We start from the raw sequence: 19,583 nt of genomic DNA on the forward strand, positions 1-19,583 counted from the left end.
TACAAAAAGAGTAGGGCTTGTTGCAATTTCACACTACCCAATTCATTTGCCTCAACCCTTTCTGTTAGCGTGCTCTAATTTGTGTCATTTTCCAATCCACCTTGTTGACCTTGGGGCCACTCAATGACCGAGTCTTACATTTTGTAGTGTCTTACATTCTTATGTGTCCTTGATCATTCATGTCTACTTAACCATGCTCTAAGAACTCAACACCCCAAGCAATGTAGTACCCTATTAGTTATAGTATCATTATTGAAAAATGAGCCATTAGGCATTCAATAGCTCAATCATCATCTACATTGTTCTTGCCTCATTATTTAAATAATCCGTCAATAGCTCATTAGTGAGTGATTCCAAGCCTGTAGCTACAAATCTAAGGGTTTCTTCACTCTCGAAAGCCACACATGGCACTCCAAGTTGTCCATTATGGTGGTTGCCAAATGTTGATACTAAATGCTCTCTCTCTCTCTCTCTCTCTCTCTCTCTCTCTCTCTCTCTCTCTCTCCCCACCCCCCAAAGATAACTCAAGGGATGCTCAAGCCACTCGCTAATCTATCGTTTGTCTCTTAGGATCCAAAAGGATTTTGAAAGACAGAAAAACCTCATTAACAAGTAAGTAGAAATACAATCTTGTCTTGGGGGGTGCGCTAGATGATTGTTTTGAGAATTACATCTTCCTCATGCTAGTTGTAATTTTTTACTTCTACATCCTTCTATCGAAATACACTATCGAAATACACTATACACTCATATTATAACCCAAAAATGTGTCACAAGCTCACTATGTCTCCATCAATTAGATTTCATTACATGACAATAGTGGCTCACATAATGGAGAGAATAAGAACAAGTAGCCATAAGTGTGTTGGTATGTATATGCATGTACAAGAAGAGAGAAAACAAACATAGACAAGCATTTGATGGCTATTGAATGACTACATAACCTAGTGAGCTACATGTTGCAATGATCTTCTTCACCATTACATTACATAAGCTCAACAAGCCTAAAGATTACAAGCTCAAAAAAGCGTTATGAAATGGGTATAATCTTTGCAATTTTAGCAATTGAAAGCGCGACATCCAAAAAAGTCTCTCATTGTCAAATTGTGTCGTATTCTCCTAATTCAAATAATTAATCCCCAAATTCAAGAACTACTCTAGCCTATCTAATTTAGTGGCCTAATCCAAGTGAACTATCCAAATTCTTGACTCCTTTTGTGTTTATCATCATTGAAATTACCTAATGACCATGCTTAGTGGCATCGTCTAGTCCGTTAATGGATTCTTAGACAACATCTACCGACCAAGTATTGGGAATCCCATATTGTTTGTTTGGTTGGCATTAGGAAAATTTGTTCTCAACTTGGGCCACATCTTCAATCTAATGGTTGCTCGAATAGTTTTGGCTAGATTTAAATTAGTGATTCCATGATCTAATCTCCCCACAACATAGTGAATAGTTTAAGATTTATTCATATTAAATTATGGTAGTTGCTAAACTAGGTTGGTCCCCCTATCTTATTTCTATGGGGAACTATTCTCAAACAAAAAGATTCTTCTCAAATGTCTAAAGTAGCTACCATGTTTTTAAAACTAGCCCATAACAAACGTGCCGAAGACATTTCATTAGTCTAGCAAATTTGGTCCTTAAATCACTCTAATTCAAAACTCACCATGATTTCACTATATTTCAAATCATACAACCTTTCTACAACGTTCTCCTCAAAGGACTTTGTAACCTCGATCAAGTTGAGGTTCTACCTTCTTCAAGCAAGTGTTGTTCATTGGTTGTTTTGATATCTTGCAATCAATCCAAGAAACTACAAAGGAGGTTTTGCCAAGCTGTATTCTCTTTCACACAAATTTAAAAATCCATTAATTATTATGGCATATCTCCACATAGGTGCATCTAACCGCACATCAAGCACCATTGACCCTCAATTTGAAGTTACTCAACCTTGAGCCATGTATTGTAGAGGCTGTTCTTTCTAAAAAGTGAACACTATCTATTTAAAGCATCCTAAAGCAACCAAAATTCTCCCAATCTTTTGCCCACTTCAAGCTAAGTCGCATCACCAAAATCAACATTCAGAATAGTCAAACCATGTGACAGTTTTGGTGCATACACTTTCTTTGAGTTCCAAGTAGATCGGGGTTGAATTGAGCCATGTACTAAAGATACTTTTTCTTTACAAAAAGTTAACACTAAACTATTAAAACCATCCTACAGCAGCAAAAATTTCCACAATTTTACCCCACTTCAAAGTAAGCCACACTCACCAAAATCAAGTTCCACAACCTTTAAGTTAAATCATGTGACGATTTTGATGCACCCACTTTCTTTCGGTTCCAAGCAAATTGGTTGAATCAAGGAGATTGTAAATTTCCTACACGCCTCTAGCAACAGGTATCAATGCAAAGTTTATTCAAGCTGCCTCATGCAAGAGATGCAATTGATAATCTGATTGGATGTTACGTTTCCTCACAGGTTCTTCTCAGCCTATTGTTCCCATATTTTGGGATACGGAACCAAACAGTTATGCCCCTCTATAATGCAAATTAGTAGAGCATCATTGAGTCAAATAAAAAGAGTATCAAACCAAGAAAGAGAACCCCAAGAACATGTGGGAAGTCGTTTTGAATATGTATTCTTACTTGAGAGTCGAAGAAAAGAGCATCTCCAATACTGACATAACAAAAAATGGTGTATGAGATGCACATGAATTAATGCTATCGAAGTTGCAGTCAGGAACTTGCCCAACTAGAATACAATAATTGGCATCAAATGTAGAGATACCAAGATGCAATATTATTTTGAATGAGGTGAGGATGATTTTCATCCTCAAGGGTAAAGTTGAAATTTGCACTATAGATGCACTTGAGCAAACCCTTTGCAAAACATCAGGGTTGGCTCCCATTCCTTTAGACTTGCACCTTTGTTATAAAAATAATAATTTACACTGTTAACCATAGTAGGGCCTTCTCTTTTATGGTGTGTTAGGCTACATCTGGCAAGCATCTATGTTTGTCAGTTGAAACTGACACTCAACCTCCAGACATTGTATTCACCACTCGATCTTTGACTGAATACAGCCCCAGTGCTTCAGATGCAACCCTTTGAGTAGAACTGCCACCAACCTTCAGATACATTTGCAACAAATGCTGCCTCTCATCCAATGCCAAGTGGCGTCCCAAACCTCGGGCTACCATTTCCATCTCAGGCTTAAAAAAGCATGCATCAATAACAATGAAAGGTCAGTAGGTGACAGGCTCCTATCAGCTGATAAATCCAGGTACAGGATTATCACATGTTGCTAGCCCCCTGAAATGCATATACCAAAGTACACTTACTGAATTATTATCGGAAGGTAGGATGGCATGGATGCGAGAAATTCTAGCAATCTCTTCCTCGGCTTCTGCTGACTTTCCTTGGATATAGAGTGCCTGTGTTAAGGAGATATACATTGTTATAAATGCTTTGATGATGGTAAGTAGCAAAGTTTCAGGCAGAAAACCCTAACATATTGCAGCAAATTTGCAAAATCCAAACACAACATGTATGCACATTACAAGCCATAATTCCAAAAGCAGATTAACTCCATGCTAAGAAAATTTATATCTTTCAAAATTCCTGTCCACAGATTGTTCATGCGTGCCTTTCTTAGGAGTTCTCTCAAGGCAAACTTGAGAATACATTCCTTTAGTTGCAGGCTAAAAGAAAATCATGCAACTGTCCCATGTGTGAGTGTTTTTCCCTCTTCCAACTCAACGCTTTACTGTGTAGTAGCAACCCCTGTCCCAGATTCCTTATGCGTGCCTTTTTTTTTAGTTCTCTCAAGGCTAACTTGAGAATGCATTCCTTTAGTTGCAGGTTAAAAGCAAATCATGCAACTGTCCCATGTGTCGGTCTTTCTCCCTCTCTTCCATTTCAATGATATGACTGTGTAGTTGTACCCCCAGACTTTGTTGAGTTGGCCAGGCTCTAGGAGTACCTTCAAAGTGGTCCCACAGATTGTTGCTCTGTTTTAGTACATATAGGGGTGCTTCAACTACAGACCTCCAAGCAGGCTTGCTAACCTTGTTCTTTTAGACCAGCAAATCAAGACTTTTTTCTACCTTCAGCTTACCCTTCATTAGTTTCAAAGCATTCATGTTTTTCACGGTGAGGAAAAGCTACCACCTGTATACAGCAGCCCTCCCATCTCCAAATATCAAATGACGCACAGAGTTGCTCTTTATAGATTATCAGTTTCTGCAACTGGAAAGGTCCATCCAATTCATGACAAAGGCTAACATCATTGTGAAAACTTAAGTTGCCAAAAAATAGTAAGTTTATATCAATGAAAGCCCCTTTTTTTCAATGAAAAGATTTCTATTTACTATGAAAAACCCCGAGAGCAAAGCTCATTGCAGAAATTCATCATGCAAGGCATGAGAAACAAAACACCTTAAGTGGGCAAAAAATGTTCTCATCATAGAGGGCTAGAAATATGCTCATCATAGAGGGCTAGAAAAGGCTGAAGTGCCACCTCAAGCCTGCGATGGATTCCAAGAAAAACGGGGAACCACTCCACTCCCGATGAGAAACCGTCCTCCGGGCAAAAGCTGCCCGGGAAGACCCTTACCCAAATGGCCATAAAAGTGTGTATAGTATCTATCTAAATACCAGTGAAAGGTGGATTGGTAGCCATCCAAAGCCTCTGTGCATCTAGATCTCCAAAAATGAACGATGGAATGCTCACCAAAATCTCCCAAAGAGTATCCACTGAGGCATGTGGAGGTCTCTTGGGCAAAGTGAAAAACACCATCCAAAGAGCATGACTCAACTAAATGTTGTCAAACTGAAAGAGCCAAAGAAGAGTCATGGCTCTCATTAAAGACCTAAGACCCCGCAAGAGAGAGCCAAGCCCTAGAACCCCGGTCATGAAGAAGGCGTAAGGAACAAAAGCGCTCAAAAGACTAGCAAATCCCTTCCAGATAAACCTCGCCCATCTAAAAGCCCAAAGACAATGCTGAATGCAGTCCTCAGTAGAAAGACAAAAAAAGTAGAGGCTGCCTCAAACCTGAATCTCCATTGGTTCACTACAATCCCTCTGCGAATAAAAAGCCAACACTACTTCAGAGGGATCTCTAGAGTCTCTTCCAATAGGATTTTTGCAAGTCAACAGAAATTAGAAAATTCTCCCAATAAGGAGCTTTGATGGACTTCCAACCCTTGAGGCAAAGCTGAAACCTCCTAGCATTACCAAGCATGTGGCAGAAGAAGGGGAGGCTCTTCTCTGGTTCCTTACATCAATCCACTCCCACTCCCCGGGGTCCCACTACAAATACTTTATGGGTACACCTCCATAGAGTCGTATCCTCCATGAAGCCAAGGCAATGTGATCTGGGTTAGCATCTAAGTACTAACCTCAAGCTAAGAAGAACTGCTCCACGTGACCCAAAACCCTACCACGCTCAAAGCAATGTCTACAAGGATATCCTCATCCCTGGGCCTAAACAACCTGCCCCCATAGTAAACATCAAAAACTACGGCATCCTTGTCTGAACCTCATCACAATCCTATCACCTGAAGTCGGATACCTAACCTCGTAAAAGCCCCAAGCCAAGTAGAGCAATGGTACCGCCGGTCATCTATAACAACCCAATTCAAAGCTATGACTACATCAATCTACCTGTTGGATACGGAAAGCAATGGAATGGTAGTGGAGTGCAAGGGAGCAAACAACAAGCTGAAGCAACACAAAGTACTTGCAAATGGATAATGGGAAAGTACAAAGGGATGGCTTATATGATCCCTAAGTCAACCATATGGTTGACCAATGAAGTCAACCTAACGGTTGATTGAGTCCTAAGGCCTAGGGCTAAGTGCTAACAAACCCCCCTCCATGGTATGGCTGAAGTATCTTGGATACATCTCAAGAATACTTAGAAACTATATCATGGTTGCACATATTCGTTCAAAATGGATATAGCAATCTATGATAATACAAGGAGATCAACATCACGTAATAAAAGGTGGCAAGTCTAAGGCATGTCGAAAAGCCTCAAACTTGGGCCGTGGTAGAGCCTTCATGAAGAGATCTTCTAAGTTGCCCTCCATGGGAACATACGATAACTATATGTCTCCAGTTGACAGTCGCTCTCAAACATAATGATGATGAACCTCAATGTGCTTTGTGCGCGCATGAAACACTAGGTTTCTTGCAATAGCCAAAGCACTCTAGCTGTCAGAGTAGATGGGAGGGGGACGAGCATTTTTTGAGCGAAATCTTCCGAGCGTCCGAGCGAAGGGGGAAAAAAGCTTCCAACTATGCAAAAATATGGCAAAAATGGATCAGAAGAAAACATAGTTTCACTTAGAAATATGCAAAGTATTATAGCAATGCCTATTTTATACAAAAATCTTTACGTGAATCTTTACGAATGGTGAGAACATAATGAGATGGCTATTGAAGAAACCCACATGTAGAATATACTTCTCTATGAAAATTCCCTTATGATCCTTCTTACAACTTTTACTTAATAGGGGGTGACATTGAAAAACCTCTCAACCTATCTTCATGCAAGAGTTTCTTCAAAGAAAACTCATTAAAGCAAGCCATCCAGGTAGTTTCGCCAGCGAAACCCTTTGAAGTAGTCATTCGAAACCCAGCGAAGCTACCTTGCCAGCGAAACTACCTTGGACAGCGAAACCCAACGAAACTACCTTGCCAACCAAACCCAGCGAAACTACCTTGGATAGCACTTTTAAAAGTGACATAACTTTCACATTCAATGTCCAAATATAGTCATTCAACCACTCAAATTGATCGAAACACCCCATTTGAGCACATCTATGGAGTTATATTTTAAAAAATCTTACATATATAGTATTAAATATTACATGTATTTTATAAGAGTTATATATAAGCCCAAGTTAATACTTATTTATAGTAATTTAAACTTCTTTAGAAACATGTCCATAAATATCTTGTTATTTATACTATAAAATACTAGAAAGATATTGCCATATGATATAAATGTGTTAATAAGTAATTATATATGTATAGTATTATTACATTGAGAGTGATTATGAGAGATGTTTCTTAAAGGAATTATTTTTCAACACTTTTTAAAGATAATAACATGGATACAAAGGGATGTCTATGAATAAGAAAATTTATGTTGTGCAAAAATGAATGAGTGACTAGTTTATATTTTTATGATAAAGAGATCTAGTTCTAGTGAAAATAAAAGTGTAAAAACCACATTTCCTAAAGAAATGCAATTTTTAAAATCTCTTGAAAAACACGCTTGGATAAACCTGCTCATAGGTTTTTGCTCGTAAAATTGATGCATCCAGATGGTAGTGGAAGCTAGCTGTCTCATGTCAAGATCTGCGAGTAGCTTACGGAGCTAAGTAGCAAGTGTAGGCTGCTTCTTGCTGAACCATGAAATGCATGAAGATCCAAGCATGAAACCACTGTCAAACACCAACTAGGAGACGGCACACTGAAGATCATGCCGGGGTATAACATAAACAAATAAGGCAGCTCATAGCCTGATAAAAAGTGGCCACTCCTATCCTTGTGGAAAACGAAAGCCGGGCTCCAATGAGTAGAAACTGGCTTGCAATCTTCAAACTGGAAGTGGTCTAAGAGCTGTCCGAGGTACTTGCGTTGACTCATCATTAACCCCCCTCAACATATGCAAACTAGATGCCTAAGTAATAGTGTAACCGGCCCATGTTTGTCATTGCAAATGATTTCTGCAAATCAGCTTTGAAATCTACAATTTTGTCCATATCTTGCCCCATGTCATCCACATAAACAATGAGAATTAAAAATTTGGCAACACTCTTTCGGACATAAAGAGTTGGGTCTATATGGCCCTTCTGAAAGCCATGGGCTGTCAAATATGCATGTATCTTGGCATACCAGGGGTGCCTTCTTCAATCCATGAAGGGCCTTTTGAGCCGGCAAACCTGATTTTCAGAACCTTTTTTCTCAAAGCCAAGAGGCTGAGTGACATAGACCTCTTCCTGTAAATCGCCATGAAGGAAAGCGTTCTTAATGTCCAACTGATGCACCTCCCAATGTTTGTGGGATGCAAGAGCAATGATGCACCATATGGTTGTGATGCGTCAGGTGGGAGCAAAGGCCTCTTCAAAATCAATGCCATGTTGATGTGCATAACCCTTTGCAACAAGACGAGCTTTGAAGCAGTCAATGCTGCCATCAGCTTTCCGTTTCACCTTGTAAACCCATTTTGTGCCTATAGCACGCTTGCCTGCAGGCAAGTCACACAACTCCCAAGTGCCATTTGCATGAATGGACTCAAGTTCAGCATTCATAGCATCCATCCACCCTCTGCTGTCAAAAGCATCCTTATGACATAGTGGCTCTTCATTGCAAGTGGCAATCAAAGCTACAGCCAAAAAATTACCTTGCATCTGTTTGTGCCCACAAAAAGAACTCCGAGGCCATGTGTGGAGATGGCTGAGATAGAAATCAGATTCTTTTTTATACCTGGAACATATAAAACTTCCACAAATGGAATGGTATCACCTAACACTAGTGTGAGAAGCACTTGACCAATCCCTTTCACGGGATATGCAGCATTATTTGCATTTGCATAAGTGACAGGGCCCCCCTTTGGAACACCACTCAATGTGTGAGAGATTTTTGCAGGAAGTGATGTGCTTGGAAGCACCACTATCAAAGTATTAGTCTAAAGAAGAATCTGAGCCTGCAAAAGCTGAATCTTGCAGAGTAGGATTATGATGACACTACACAATAAATGTCCCCTCATCATGAGCAAGATTGGCTACCTCTGTATTTGTGACATTAGCAGCTGGAGTATTTGTGACAGCAAGACCTTGTCGTCTCAGCTGTCCCTGCTTCTTATCTGAAGCAATACGCTTCCGGCGCTCAGAGATTTCATGACCTGGTTTCTTGCAATAATTGCAGCATTTCTTCTTCTTCCCATCAGCAAGAGAAGAAGAGGATGAGGAACCAGATGTAAGTTTCGGCTTGCTGTAATTTTCCCTCCCTTTTCCTTTGCCCTTATGATCAGTAGCAAAGGCTTGATCTGCATGAGTAGAAACAGCCCTGTTTTAAGGACTCTGCTCCTCCTGCAAGAGTAGGGAAACAAGCTAATCAAAAGAATAGTGGTTGGGGTTACCCACGGCCACTAGCAAATCCGTGATATGAGTCAAGAAGTCCATCGGGTGTAGTGGACACCACTTGTGAGTCTGGTACAATCTCATCAACATTGATGAGCTTCTCTCTGAAGTCTTTAAGCTGTGTCAAATAGGCATCCATGCTGACCCCTTCATTCATCTTAACATTGTCAAGCTGCATGCACAAATAAGCAACTCCTCGCCTCATTGCGTATCTGATAAAGGCTGGCCAAGGTGTCCCATGCAGCCTTTGTTGTTTTGCAAGACTGAATGTGAGGTATAACAACTCTCTTGCAATTCATGGCAATCACAACATGCGCCTGTGCATCTCGCTGATCTCAATGAATATGTTCTTGTGTTGGAGGGTCAGTGGCAAGCACTAAGGGAGTAGTGGTAGATGAACCAAACATGACTGTGGTGGCAGCAGTGCCTATGATGAAGAGACAAGTCTAGTCTTCGATCCAATACAATTCCCCAAAAGTTCCTGGACACCACCAAGTGGTGCACCAAGTACGACCACATGGGATAAGTGGTGCCATCAAGCTTGTCCTCAACAACAAGCATCCCAAAAGATTCATGGTTTGCCATTGCAAATGAAAATCCCCAAAAAATTAAAAATAAATGTGCCCTGCAAATGTCACAGCCTCAAGGCTATAATGCAAAGAGTTGGCTACCTAAGTATCTCACTGCTGGGTGCAAATGTCAGACCTAAAATGACAGCAAATGTCTGCACGTGTCAATGCCAAGATGGCTGCTAAAACACTGAGCAAAATGCACAAGCTGTCCCCAAAAATAACCTGCATGTCCAATCAAAGGACCCCCCCCCTGCAAATGAGACTGCAAAATTGACTGCTCTAACAATAAGCAAATGCACAAGGTGTCCCGCAAAGAAGGTCTTGCAAAAGGTGACCAACCCAAATCAAAGGGCAAATACCTGCAAATTTGTCCAATTTGAGTACAATCTGCCTGCAAATGGTGGGGCAAAAAAATCCCTGTAATGCAATTTCAGGGGCACGGGGCACGAGGGCCAAGTGGAGTGCACACGAGGTAAAAGCCTGAAAATCTATAAGATAGAATGCCCAAATCAAAAGGGCAAATGCAAGAAAATTCCAAATATGGCTATGCCAAGTAAATATCACTGCAAATATCAAAAAATCTGACAAAAACCCCAAAGTTTGACAGGGCAAATATGCCAAAGGCGGGCAAATGTGGAAAAGCCCCAAAATTTGGGGTAATTTTGCAAATGTGACCGAATCTGCTGCAATTTCTTGCCAATGTCACTAAAAGACCTTCAATTTCATATCAAAGCAGCCAAATGCTACTAGAATGAGTGCAAATGTAACAAAATAACCTGCAAATCTGAGAAAATCCCACAATTTGCCAACAATCAGGCATATCTGAGTCAAGAGGCCGTCCAAATGGTGCTAGAACTAGTTGGAGCAGCTGGAGGAAGGCCCGGATGACAGAAAAGTCAAAATCTGAGCCCGAAACCCCAAAAAATGCTCGGAATCACCTGCTGACAGGATTCTGGGCAGTGTTGTGTAGCTGTCCATACAGGTCCGTACGGCTGTGCAGACAGGTCGTATGAAAAAAATCAGCTCAAATGGTGCAAGACAAGGTCGTTTATATGCGGGTAGCTTATAAATTTTTAAGAAAGTCGAAATCAGACTCAAAAAGTCAAAACACAGCCGTGGACTTTTTTTATGCACAAACGACAGGTTTCTAGCAATGAAATGAGGCACCGGACCGAGCTGGAGCAAAATGACAGGTAGGAGCAATGGTTGAGCACAAGGGGAGGCAAGTAGGAGCAACTGAACATGCTCTGATACCACTGTTGGGTGCAGGAAGCAATGGAAACGGAAAGGGATGCAAGGGAGCAAACAACAACCTGAATTAAACGTGAGTACTTGCAAATGGATAATGAGAAAGTACAAGGGGCCTATATGGCCCCAAAATCAACCATATGGTTGACCAATGAAGTCAACCTAAGGGTTGAGTGAGTCCTAAGACTAGCCTACAAGGCATGCAAAGTGCTAACAAGTCTCCCCGTACACCCTTGTACGTTCACCGTCCTACTACAAACCGTGCAGATTTGGGCATTTGTGCAGCTATTCTCAACCTGGGCACCCATGCAGCCGTACAATGCCTGAATTCCATACAAGCTGTACTCAAATATGGACACCCAACACCGTACTATCACTGACAAGCTGTACAGCCCGTACGTCCCTAGAATCTATACCATTCAATGGCGCTCTGTTTGATTACCTTTTCGTACGTCGTCCGGACACATGAACCGGCCTCTATCAGCACATGACATGAACTGCCCGTCTTGGTTTCCCTCTACGCTGATCGGTCCATCCACACCTCTTTCCCAGTGAGTTTTCTCCAGGTGCTTCCTCAAGCAACCTTGCCAAATCCATCCAAGGCTTGGGGAATGCCATGTGGCATCCCCTCCTCGATCGGACCCCCTCAGAGTACCAAAGATGGACCCGTAGAGCTTGGGATAGTGCCTTTAGAGGAGCATGACCCATAGGGTTGTCCAAGTCTGTAGCACTTGGTGCTATTCGATTTACAAGATCACCCTTGACTTGCTAGCATGCCTTATGAGAATGGGATGCTCTACACATCCATAGGGTTTCCTATCCAGTCATGAGGCTTTTGTGCACTGTAGTTCCTGCTTTCATATGGGCCTTGGGGGTGCATGGGGTGGACTCGAGCCTTGGGGGTGAATGGGGTGGACTCTGGATCACATGGAATTATTACATGACCCGTAGGGTTGTGCAGGTACATAGGATTTGGTGTTATTCTATTTACAAGATCAATCTCCACCTACTAGTATGCCTTTGAGAATGGGATGCTCTGCACATCCCTATCCACTCATCGGGCTTTTATGCCCTATAGTTCCTAGTGCTATCATATGGGCATTCGGGGTGACCAAGTTTAAACTCTAACCCCAACCACTCACATGCACATTAGATACTGCACAATGTGCCCTACCTGTTAGTTTCAGTTTAATTTAACTCTGGTAAGTCCAGCTTGAGATATGGTCTTAGCAAGCTTCTGGCATATTAAATATTCTAGGCCCATCAAGTAATTAATTGTTTGTATGGATAGAGAAGTCATGGGGCAAAAATTTTAAAGATTCCACCAACACCCCGGTAGTTGCACGCCCAAGAGACTATCCTCTCTAACTTGAAAGATATCCTAAGCAATGTGAATTGAGAATAAAAGCTATTTAATTATATTATCCTCTCTAACTTAAAAGATATCCTAAGCAATGTGAAAGGAGAGTTAAAAACTCTTTAATTAAATTAGTCTATTCTATTCCCAATTATTTAGGTTAGAAATAATTATTTGAATTAACAAATATATACTTTAATTAAACAAAAAACTGTTTTTAGCTGTGTAGTTGTTTTCCTTAGCTTTCTAGCTATTTATGCTCCGAAATTGCATAGAACTAGATAAATTTTTTACTTTCTTGTCGATCCTTCCTTGTAGCATGCTTAAGATCTTGGATCTTCTTCCTTCCTCCCAATTCCACCCATTTTGCTTGCTCCGTCACTTCATTGGTCGCTTCGATGCATTCACCGTGGAGCCCACTACCTATATAATAGTTGCTACTCGCTTTCACCCTCTATGATGAAATTTGAGACCATCTAGTCGCTGTCCCAAGCCATCTCAAATAGTGCTTATCTTTCTGATTCAGACTGAGTCTGGATCCGTCTTAGCCTGCCCAAAGCTACAAGTTAAATCCTTATTAATGAGAGGAAGCGCGAGAGAAGAAAGGAAAGAAAGAGGAAATGAGATTTATAGAGGAGAAGGCGGTGAAGGAGGAAGCAACCAGTTAGTTACCTCTTCTGGTTTTCTGCTTGAGATTGGTAAAGGATTGATGTGTCTTCATTGTTTTTATATGAATTCTTGATTGTGGGTTGGAAATGCTCACAGAACTGAAGGGCTAAGATCTGGCAGGAGATGATCCTCATTTCCACTCATGCGCCTCGCTCTTTTTATATCTCTTTTACTTTAACTTTTAAACTGTGTGTGAATTAAGAATGTTATTGAAAATTTTCAGTTTAAGATTATTAATTTCATGTGTTAATTGAATGAAATCAATGGAAACACACTTCCGCTATAAAGCACGACTTTGACAGGGTGACCTGGTTGACATGCAGCATGGGATGGGAAAGAGGGCTGGAATACCAAATGCCATGAGGCAGCAAACTGGCTCAGTAGAGAATAGATTAGATTTAGGACCAGCCACATGGGCCATCCTTGTCAGCATAACTGGCTGACTTATGCCCAGGTTGAGGGCTGGCAACAGTCTGGTCAGGTCAGATATGGGGGCCAGTGGCACTGGCCAAGTTGGCTTGTATATGCCCAGCCATGAGCCCTGGACATGGGCCAATGGGCTGAATAAAGACAGCAGCTAATGGTGCCAGCAACAGGCCCTTGAATAGGCAGAGGAGAGTACTGGGTGGCCAGTGCTGGTGGCCAGATAAGGGCTGCAGACCGGGCAGTCGTTGGCGGGGCATTAGTAAGTTCAGCCTGCAGTCGATTGAGCCTTCTAGGGCACAACATAGGGGCAGATCTATATCAAGGTAGAAGAGCCACGGTTGGTGCATAGAAGGTGAGCAGGTCAAGCTCATGCTTGGTAGTATTGAAGCCTATATGTGAGGCATGTGGCAGAGAGTATACAGCATATGGAGCTGTTTTTGGTGCCTTATCTGTGCCTTATCTCAGCGATAGTCAGCTTCTTCTTTAACAGATGTACTTTGTGGGTCTATCGTGTGCTCTCTTGTTTATCAGGTGCGTGATCTACTGTGTCCTCTCCCGCCCTCACTAATTCTAACAAGACTCAATTGTGGATGCAGCAGTGGCAGCTAGGACACAAGGGATGCCGCTCCCCATTGGCACCTACAGTCTCAACATGTCATATGAAAAGGTATCGAAGGAAACCTTGACACAAAAAAAGTAGATTCCAAGAGGCATACGACAACATCTACACCATGATAGCAAATCCCCATAAAAATGACAGCATTTGCACATGCCTTATCTCAGCGATAGTCAGCTTCTTCTTTGACAGATGTACTTTGTGGGTCTATCGTGTGTTCTCTTGTTTATCAGGTGTGTGATCTCCTTGTGTCCTCTCCCGCCCTCACTAATTCTAACAAGACCCAATTGTGGATGCAGCAGTGGCAGCTAGAAGGACACGAGGGATGCTGCTCCCTATTGGTACCTACAGTCTCAACATGTCATATGAAAAGGTATCGAAGGAAACCTTGACACACAAAAATTAGATTCCAGGAGACATAGGACAACATCTACACCATGATAGCAAACCCCCATAAAATGGACAGCATTTGCAAATGACAATCTACATTCTAAATGCCCCAATCTCCATACACACCCAACCTCTCTTTTATACTTAGCACTCACGCTGCCTCAAGCAAAACAGACAAAGCAAGCAAATCTGTTCTATACATTTATGACAAAAAGATTCATAACTGTCCCTGGTATATTTTCAAGACCATTCAAATGCACTGGATCAAAATCAATTTGCTTACCCAAGCTTGCAAAAATGTAGACCTTGTCCTTGCTGCAACAGCGGCATTCACCATAGTAGCAGCCCGTTCTGCTTCTAATTCAATATTGTTCGCTAAGCCAGCAAGAAAGTAAGTTGCTTTCTCACCATTCACGTCACCAGAGAACTCCCCAGTCCTGGACAGATTTGATTCTACCTCGTTATAGTGCTGCAGGATCAACCTCATCAATCAGTGTTACAAGTGCTTGTAACACTGAGAATAACTATGTAGTAACCTCTCTCTCTCTCTCTCTCTCTCTCTCTCTCTCTCTCTCTCTCTCTTTAACATGAATAAAACACATGCAGTCACAAAAGGCCCTCAAAAGTATGAAGGTACTACACCTGCAACAGGAAGACAGCACCGATTGGATAGCCGCTCGATAAAAGGAGTCGCGGACATTCTCTGTATCAAATCTCACGCTGGTTCCGGCATATTTGCATATCCTACGCAGCTGTAAACCCAACGTTATAAGCAAACATCACAAATTGCACGTTTCAAAATGCAAATTGAAAAAAACTTTGTCAAAGTCTGCCTTTCATGCAACAGAACCTTTTCTATATGTGTTCTTTCTTTTTAGGGAAGAAAAGACCTCACCTGCAGAATATCTTCTTCATCAAAATCCTTTCCAATCAACCTCTTCTCCATTATCCCTGAATGCCCCACCCCAAAAAAAAAAGGGTTTGCATTACTCATTTCAACCTCTGGCGATTCAATGACTGGCATCAGCGTCCAGAAAACTAGCATCATATTGACTAGGGGTGCATTACAAGATGTATCCATTGTTATCTAGAAACCGACTGAAGGTTCTTTGGACGCCATTCCGATCATAGTTATCTAGTACCTATAATCTAACTCGAAGACTATTTTCTTTTCCGTAAGTGAAATGATAACGAGTTCACATATGCTAGAGATAAAGGGCATGCAGAAAATGGCAAATTTGAGTAGAATCCAAAACGATCCTGAGACCTCGCAGAAGATGTAGAGTACAATCAAACTTCCGAAGTTGGTTCACAAACAACACAAGTCATGGAAACCTCTCTACGCGTAAAGTACTGTATCCAATCGCCGGAGCAAGCATTGAAACAAGACTGACCCTTCACAAGGAAAGAAGCTTTCTTTTGTGCGTCTTCTCCTCCAAGGTTGGCAGTCGCTGTGACTGGTTCGGGAGCAGGCCACCACCCAGGCAACCGTGCGGCTGATTTTCCTAAGGATTGAATCTTCGTTCCTTTTTGTTTTGCCATTTCTTTTTCGGAACGAGTTATTTCAACAGCATCCAACGGATTCGCTCGCCTCTTTGAATTGCTGATAGTCTTTCGGGTCTGCAGTTTGGAGAAAAGGTTCCTGGGACTCTTGCCAACTGATACCTCCTTGCCTCCCAAGCTCCTATCCCTCCGTACAATCGTATCCGAATCGAAACTGTCGTCCCATCCCCAGCGATACTTCTTGGCAGCTACGACGAAAATTTTCCATACAGCTACCAGCAGTGCCGACCAGAAGAGTGCATTGGCAGCATACTCAAGACTGGAGCGACGCACCGATATAACAATACGCTTGTCCTTCTGAACAGACACGCTCGAACGCAAGTCTCTCCAGAATTCACGACTGTCGTTAGCCACCGCCTCACCGAGCCGGACAGCCCTGACGGCAGTTCGATGCAAAGCGCGCGAAGCGGATTCTGCAGCGTTTACGACGGCGTCTGCTGCTCTGCGAGCGGCATCCTGCGGGTCTAAAGCGATAATGACCTTGTCGGGATCGGAATTGGCAGGGCGATCAGAGAAGGCGAAAGGATTGTGTTTGTTGCGATTGTTTTCTTCAGGGGAGAGGAATTCGCGTCGTCTGAGGTGCCGACGAGCAGCGTGGCAGGAGAAATGGCGAGGGGGGATGCGGGAAGGACGCCATGGATGATGATGATGATGTAGAGAGAAAGCAAGGCGAGGAGGAGGAGTACAGGATCTGTGAATTTCCATCACCACCATCTCTACTTCTTTCTCATCTTGCTCATTTGCTCCCACTCCAAATCACACCAAGTTTTAGACACATTTCCAACATCATCAGTTTCTACATAGGCGGCACCTCGTACCTAACCAAGTGCGGTTACCCTGCCGGGTAGGGGACTGCAGAGGCGGCACCACAGACCTAACCAGGTGCGGCTACGGGCAAGGGACTGCCGACTAGGGACAGGAGACTGCCACTAGCTAGGTGAGGAGTGTCGGCCCCCACCCTAGCCTCCTCTGTAGAAACTCATGATGTTGAATACTACATGGAACAAGGTCTCTATCCCACATCGCAAAACTTCCAATATGTCTTGTGTTAATGCAAACTAGAGCACAAGAGACTTGGTTTTGGGAGTACTCTTGTCATTGAGTGTGTTGAGTTCTTTTTCCAAATCCTCATCACCCCCTTTGTGGCCTTGTAGGGTTACATCTCTCTCATGCAAACAGGACATGAGATCCAGCACCTCTCATGTGCCTAGCAAGCTCAAAGCTTAGAAATTGTAACAAAGGTTTGTCTTGCGGCGGGAAGAGGACTTGAGATCCAACAGCTCTCATGGGACTAGCAAGTTGAAAGCTTAGAAATTGTAGCAACGGGTAGGGTTAATCCTCTCTTACGGGAAGAGGACATGAGATCCAACAACTCTCATGTGACTTTGCAAGCTAAAAGCTTGATGGTGTCCTCCTTTGCATTAGCAGCTCATACTTCGCAAAACAATGAAAGGAATGAGTGTACTTTGCATTCCTGTAGAATGCATGAAGAGTAAAGGTGAGCCCCTTTATGTATTTTTGGGAAAGTGGGCCAACAGCCTCCTTCTTAGATGCCCTCTTACTGGCTCCACTCATTCATCTCTAAGGCTGTTCACACACTAAGAGGCACCCATTGCTAGGCGGTCGATTGAACCAACAGGATGAGAGATTTTTAACGATGGACAGGCACACACATTGCCCATGACTAAACCTTCCAGTCCTACGTGGACTCCACGTCCTACCCACTCCAAGCCCTTCCATGGGCAACCAACCTTGGCTACCCATTAATGGGCACCCTTCAAATCTGTCAATCACCTGTGTGTTCAAGGTCCCGCAAATTACAAAGCCATCATTGGGCAGCTGTTAGGCGGTGTGTAAAGGGAGCCCATGGGAGGGCACTAAATCTTTAGAACCCACAATGGGCAGCAAGTGTGTAATAAGGTGCACCCATTCAAGTCTACCCAGGATTCTTTTTTGGACTCCAGACATTGGGTTGTACTTGGGCACTTACCCTCTTTCCTTCTGAGAACCATTGGCAAGTTGACATGGCTTATTTCTTTTTTTGTGGGGTTCATTGACCACCGATAAGAGGACGTGGCGGTTTTTTTTTAAGGACTAAAAAAAACTACCACATCTAGTCAGCATCCACGTGGTAGTTTTTTTTTAAAAGAAGGAGAAAAAAGCAAAAAAGGGGAAAAAAACCATGTCAACTTGTCGATGGTCAGCAAACCCCCCTAAACAAAAACAAGCCATAGTAGCTTATCAATGGCTAGTAAGCTGACATGGCATGCCACATCACTTTATCAATGGGTATGGATGCCACATCACATTACCAATTGCACATCACATTATCGATTTCTTCCCTCAATATTTTCCAAATCTAAGCTCTCCTTGCATTTCATTCACTTTCACTTCATGGAACACTCTACACTGGTGGGTGATAAGTTGCTTGGGATGGGTATGTTGTGATTGTATTATGTATGTAGAGGGAGTGGAGTGAAAGATATTTCACTTGAGAAGCACAATGCATTGTTATTTTAAGTTGCATACAATAGCGAGTTTCGGCAAGGGGTTTGTCCAATGGAAGTATCCCCTTTGTAAGGGTTACAATGATTCTTTCAATCGTGCATGCAAGGTAAGTTACCAGGGATGGGCATGTTGCGATTGTATCGTGTGTGTAGAGGGACCAGAGTGGGATTCAATTTAGAAGCCTGTTGAATTGTTATTTTGAGTTGCCTGTAATTGCGAGGTTGGGCGAGGGATTTGTCAAATGCAAGTGTCCCATATGCAGGAGTGAAAATGATGTTTTCAATGTACGATAAGTTGCCTGGGATGGGATTGGAAGATATTTCAATTCAAAAGCACAATGCATTTTTATTTTCAGTTGTGCACACTAGTGAGGTCAGACATGGAAGATATTTCAATTCAAAAGCACCCCACAATGTTATTTTGAGTTGCACATAATTGTGAGGTTGGATGAGGGGTTTGTTGAATGCAAGTGTCCACAATGATGTTTTTGATAGTGCATGGAAGAAACGTTGCCTCGGATGGGTATGTTGTGATTGTATTATCTGTGTAAAGGGAGAAAAGTGAAAGATATTTCAATTCAAAAGCATAAAGTATTGTTATTTTGAGTTGTGTGCAATAGTGAGGTTGGGTGTGGAACATATTTCATTTTAGAAGCACCCTACATAGTTATTTTGAGTTGCACGCATTTGTGAGTTGGGTGAGGGGTTTGTCAAATGCAAGTGTCCCCTTTGTAGGGGTGAGAATAATGTTTCCAATCATGCATAGAAGATAAGTTGCCTAGATGGGTATGTTGCGATTGTATTTGTGTGTAGAGGAAGTGAAGTGGAAGATATTTTAGTTCAGACACACAATGCATTGTTATTTTAGCTTTGTGCAATAGTGAGGTCGAGCATGGACGATATTTTAATTCAAAAGCATCCCACATTGTTACTTTGAGTTGCACACAATTATGAGGTTGAGCGAGGGGTTTGTTGAGTGCAATTGTCCCCTTTGCAGGGGTGACAATGATGTTATTGATCATGCATAAAGATAAGTTGCCTGCTGGATCACTACTAAGTGAATGCCATT

The 19,583-nt window shown here is 42.3% G+C and overlaps 1 protein-coding gene across 1 annotated transcript; it reads right to left on the reverse strand.

Annotated features, from left to right (window-relative positions):
* Positions 1–2,631: 2,631 nt before the first annotated feature.
* On the reverse strand, positions 2,632–16,791 carry LOC147888682 (phosphoribosylformylglycinamidine synthase). The gene is made up of 6 exons (XM_087392615.1): positions 15,839–16,791; positions 15,340–15,395; positions 15,087–15,196; positions 14,728–14,881; positions 3,352–3,444; positions 2,632–3,222 (listed from the first exon to the last, which is right to left on the reverse strand). Exons 1-6 carry the CDS (start codon positions 16,719–16,721, stop codon positions 3,046–3,048), a joined length of 1,473 nt encoding a protein of 490 aa, XP_087248741.1. The 5' UTR covers positions 16,722–16,791; the 3' UTR covers positions 2,632–3,045.
* Between the last annotated feature and the right edge of the window lie 2,792 nt (positions 16,792–19,583).

The sequence above is a fragment of the Dipteris shenzhenensis genome, chromosome 21, assembly GCF_047967505.1.
Source record: "Dipteris shenzhenensis isolate YYH24624 ecotype China chromosome 21, Dip_SZ_1.0, whole genome shotgun sequence".
NCBI classification, from domain to species: domain Eukaryota; kingdom Viridiplantae; phylum Streptophyta; class Polypodiopsida; order Gleicheniales; family Dipteridaceae; genus Dipteris; species Dipteris shenzhenensis.

Coding starts and splice junctions, on each gene's coding strand:
- LOC147888682 (XM_087392615.1), bottom strand. CDS start 16,721: ATGGTGGTGATGGAAATTCACAGATCCTGTACTCCTCCTCCTCGCCTT. Junction 15,197..15,339: donor ATGAAGAAGATATTCTGCAG/GTGAGGTCTTTT, acceptor TTGGGTTTACAG/CTGCGTAGGATATGCAAATA. Junction 3,223..3,351: donor TACCTTCCGATAATAATTCA/GTAAGTGTACTT, acceptor TGCTTTTTTAAG/CCTGAGATGGAAATGGTAGC.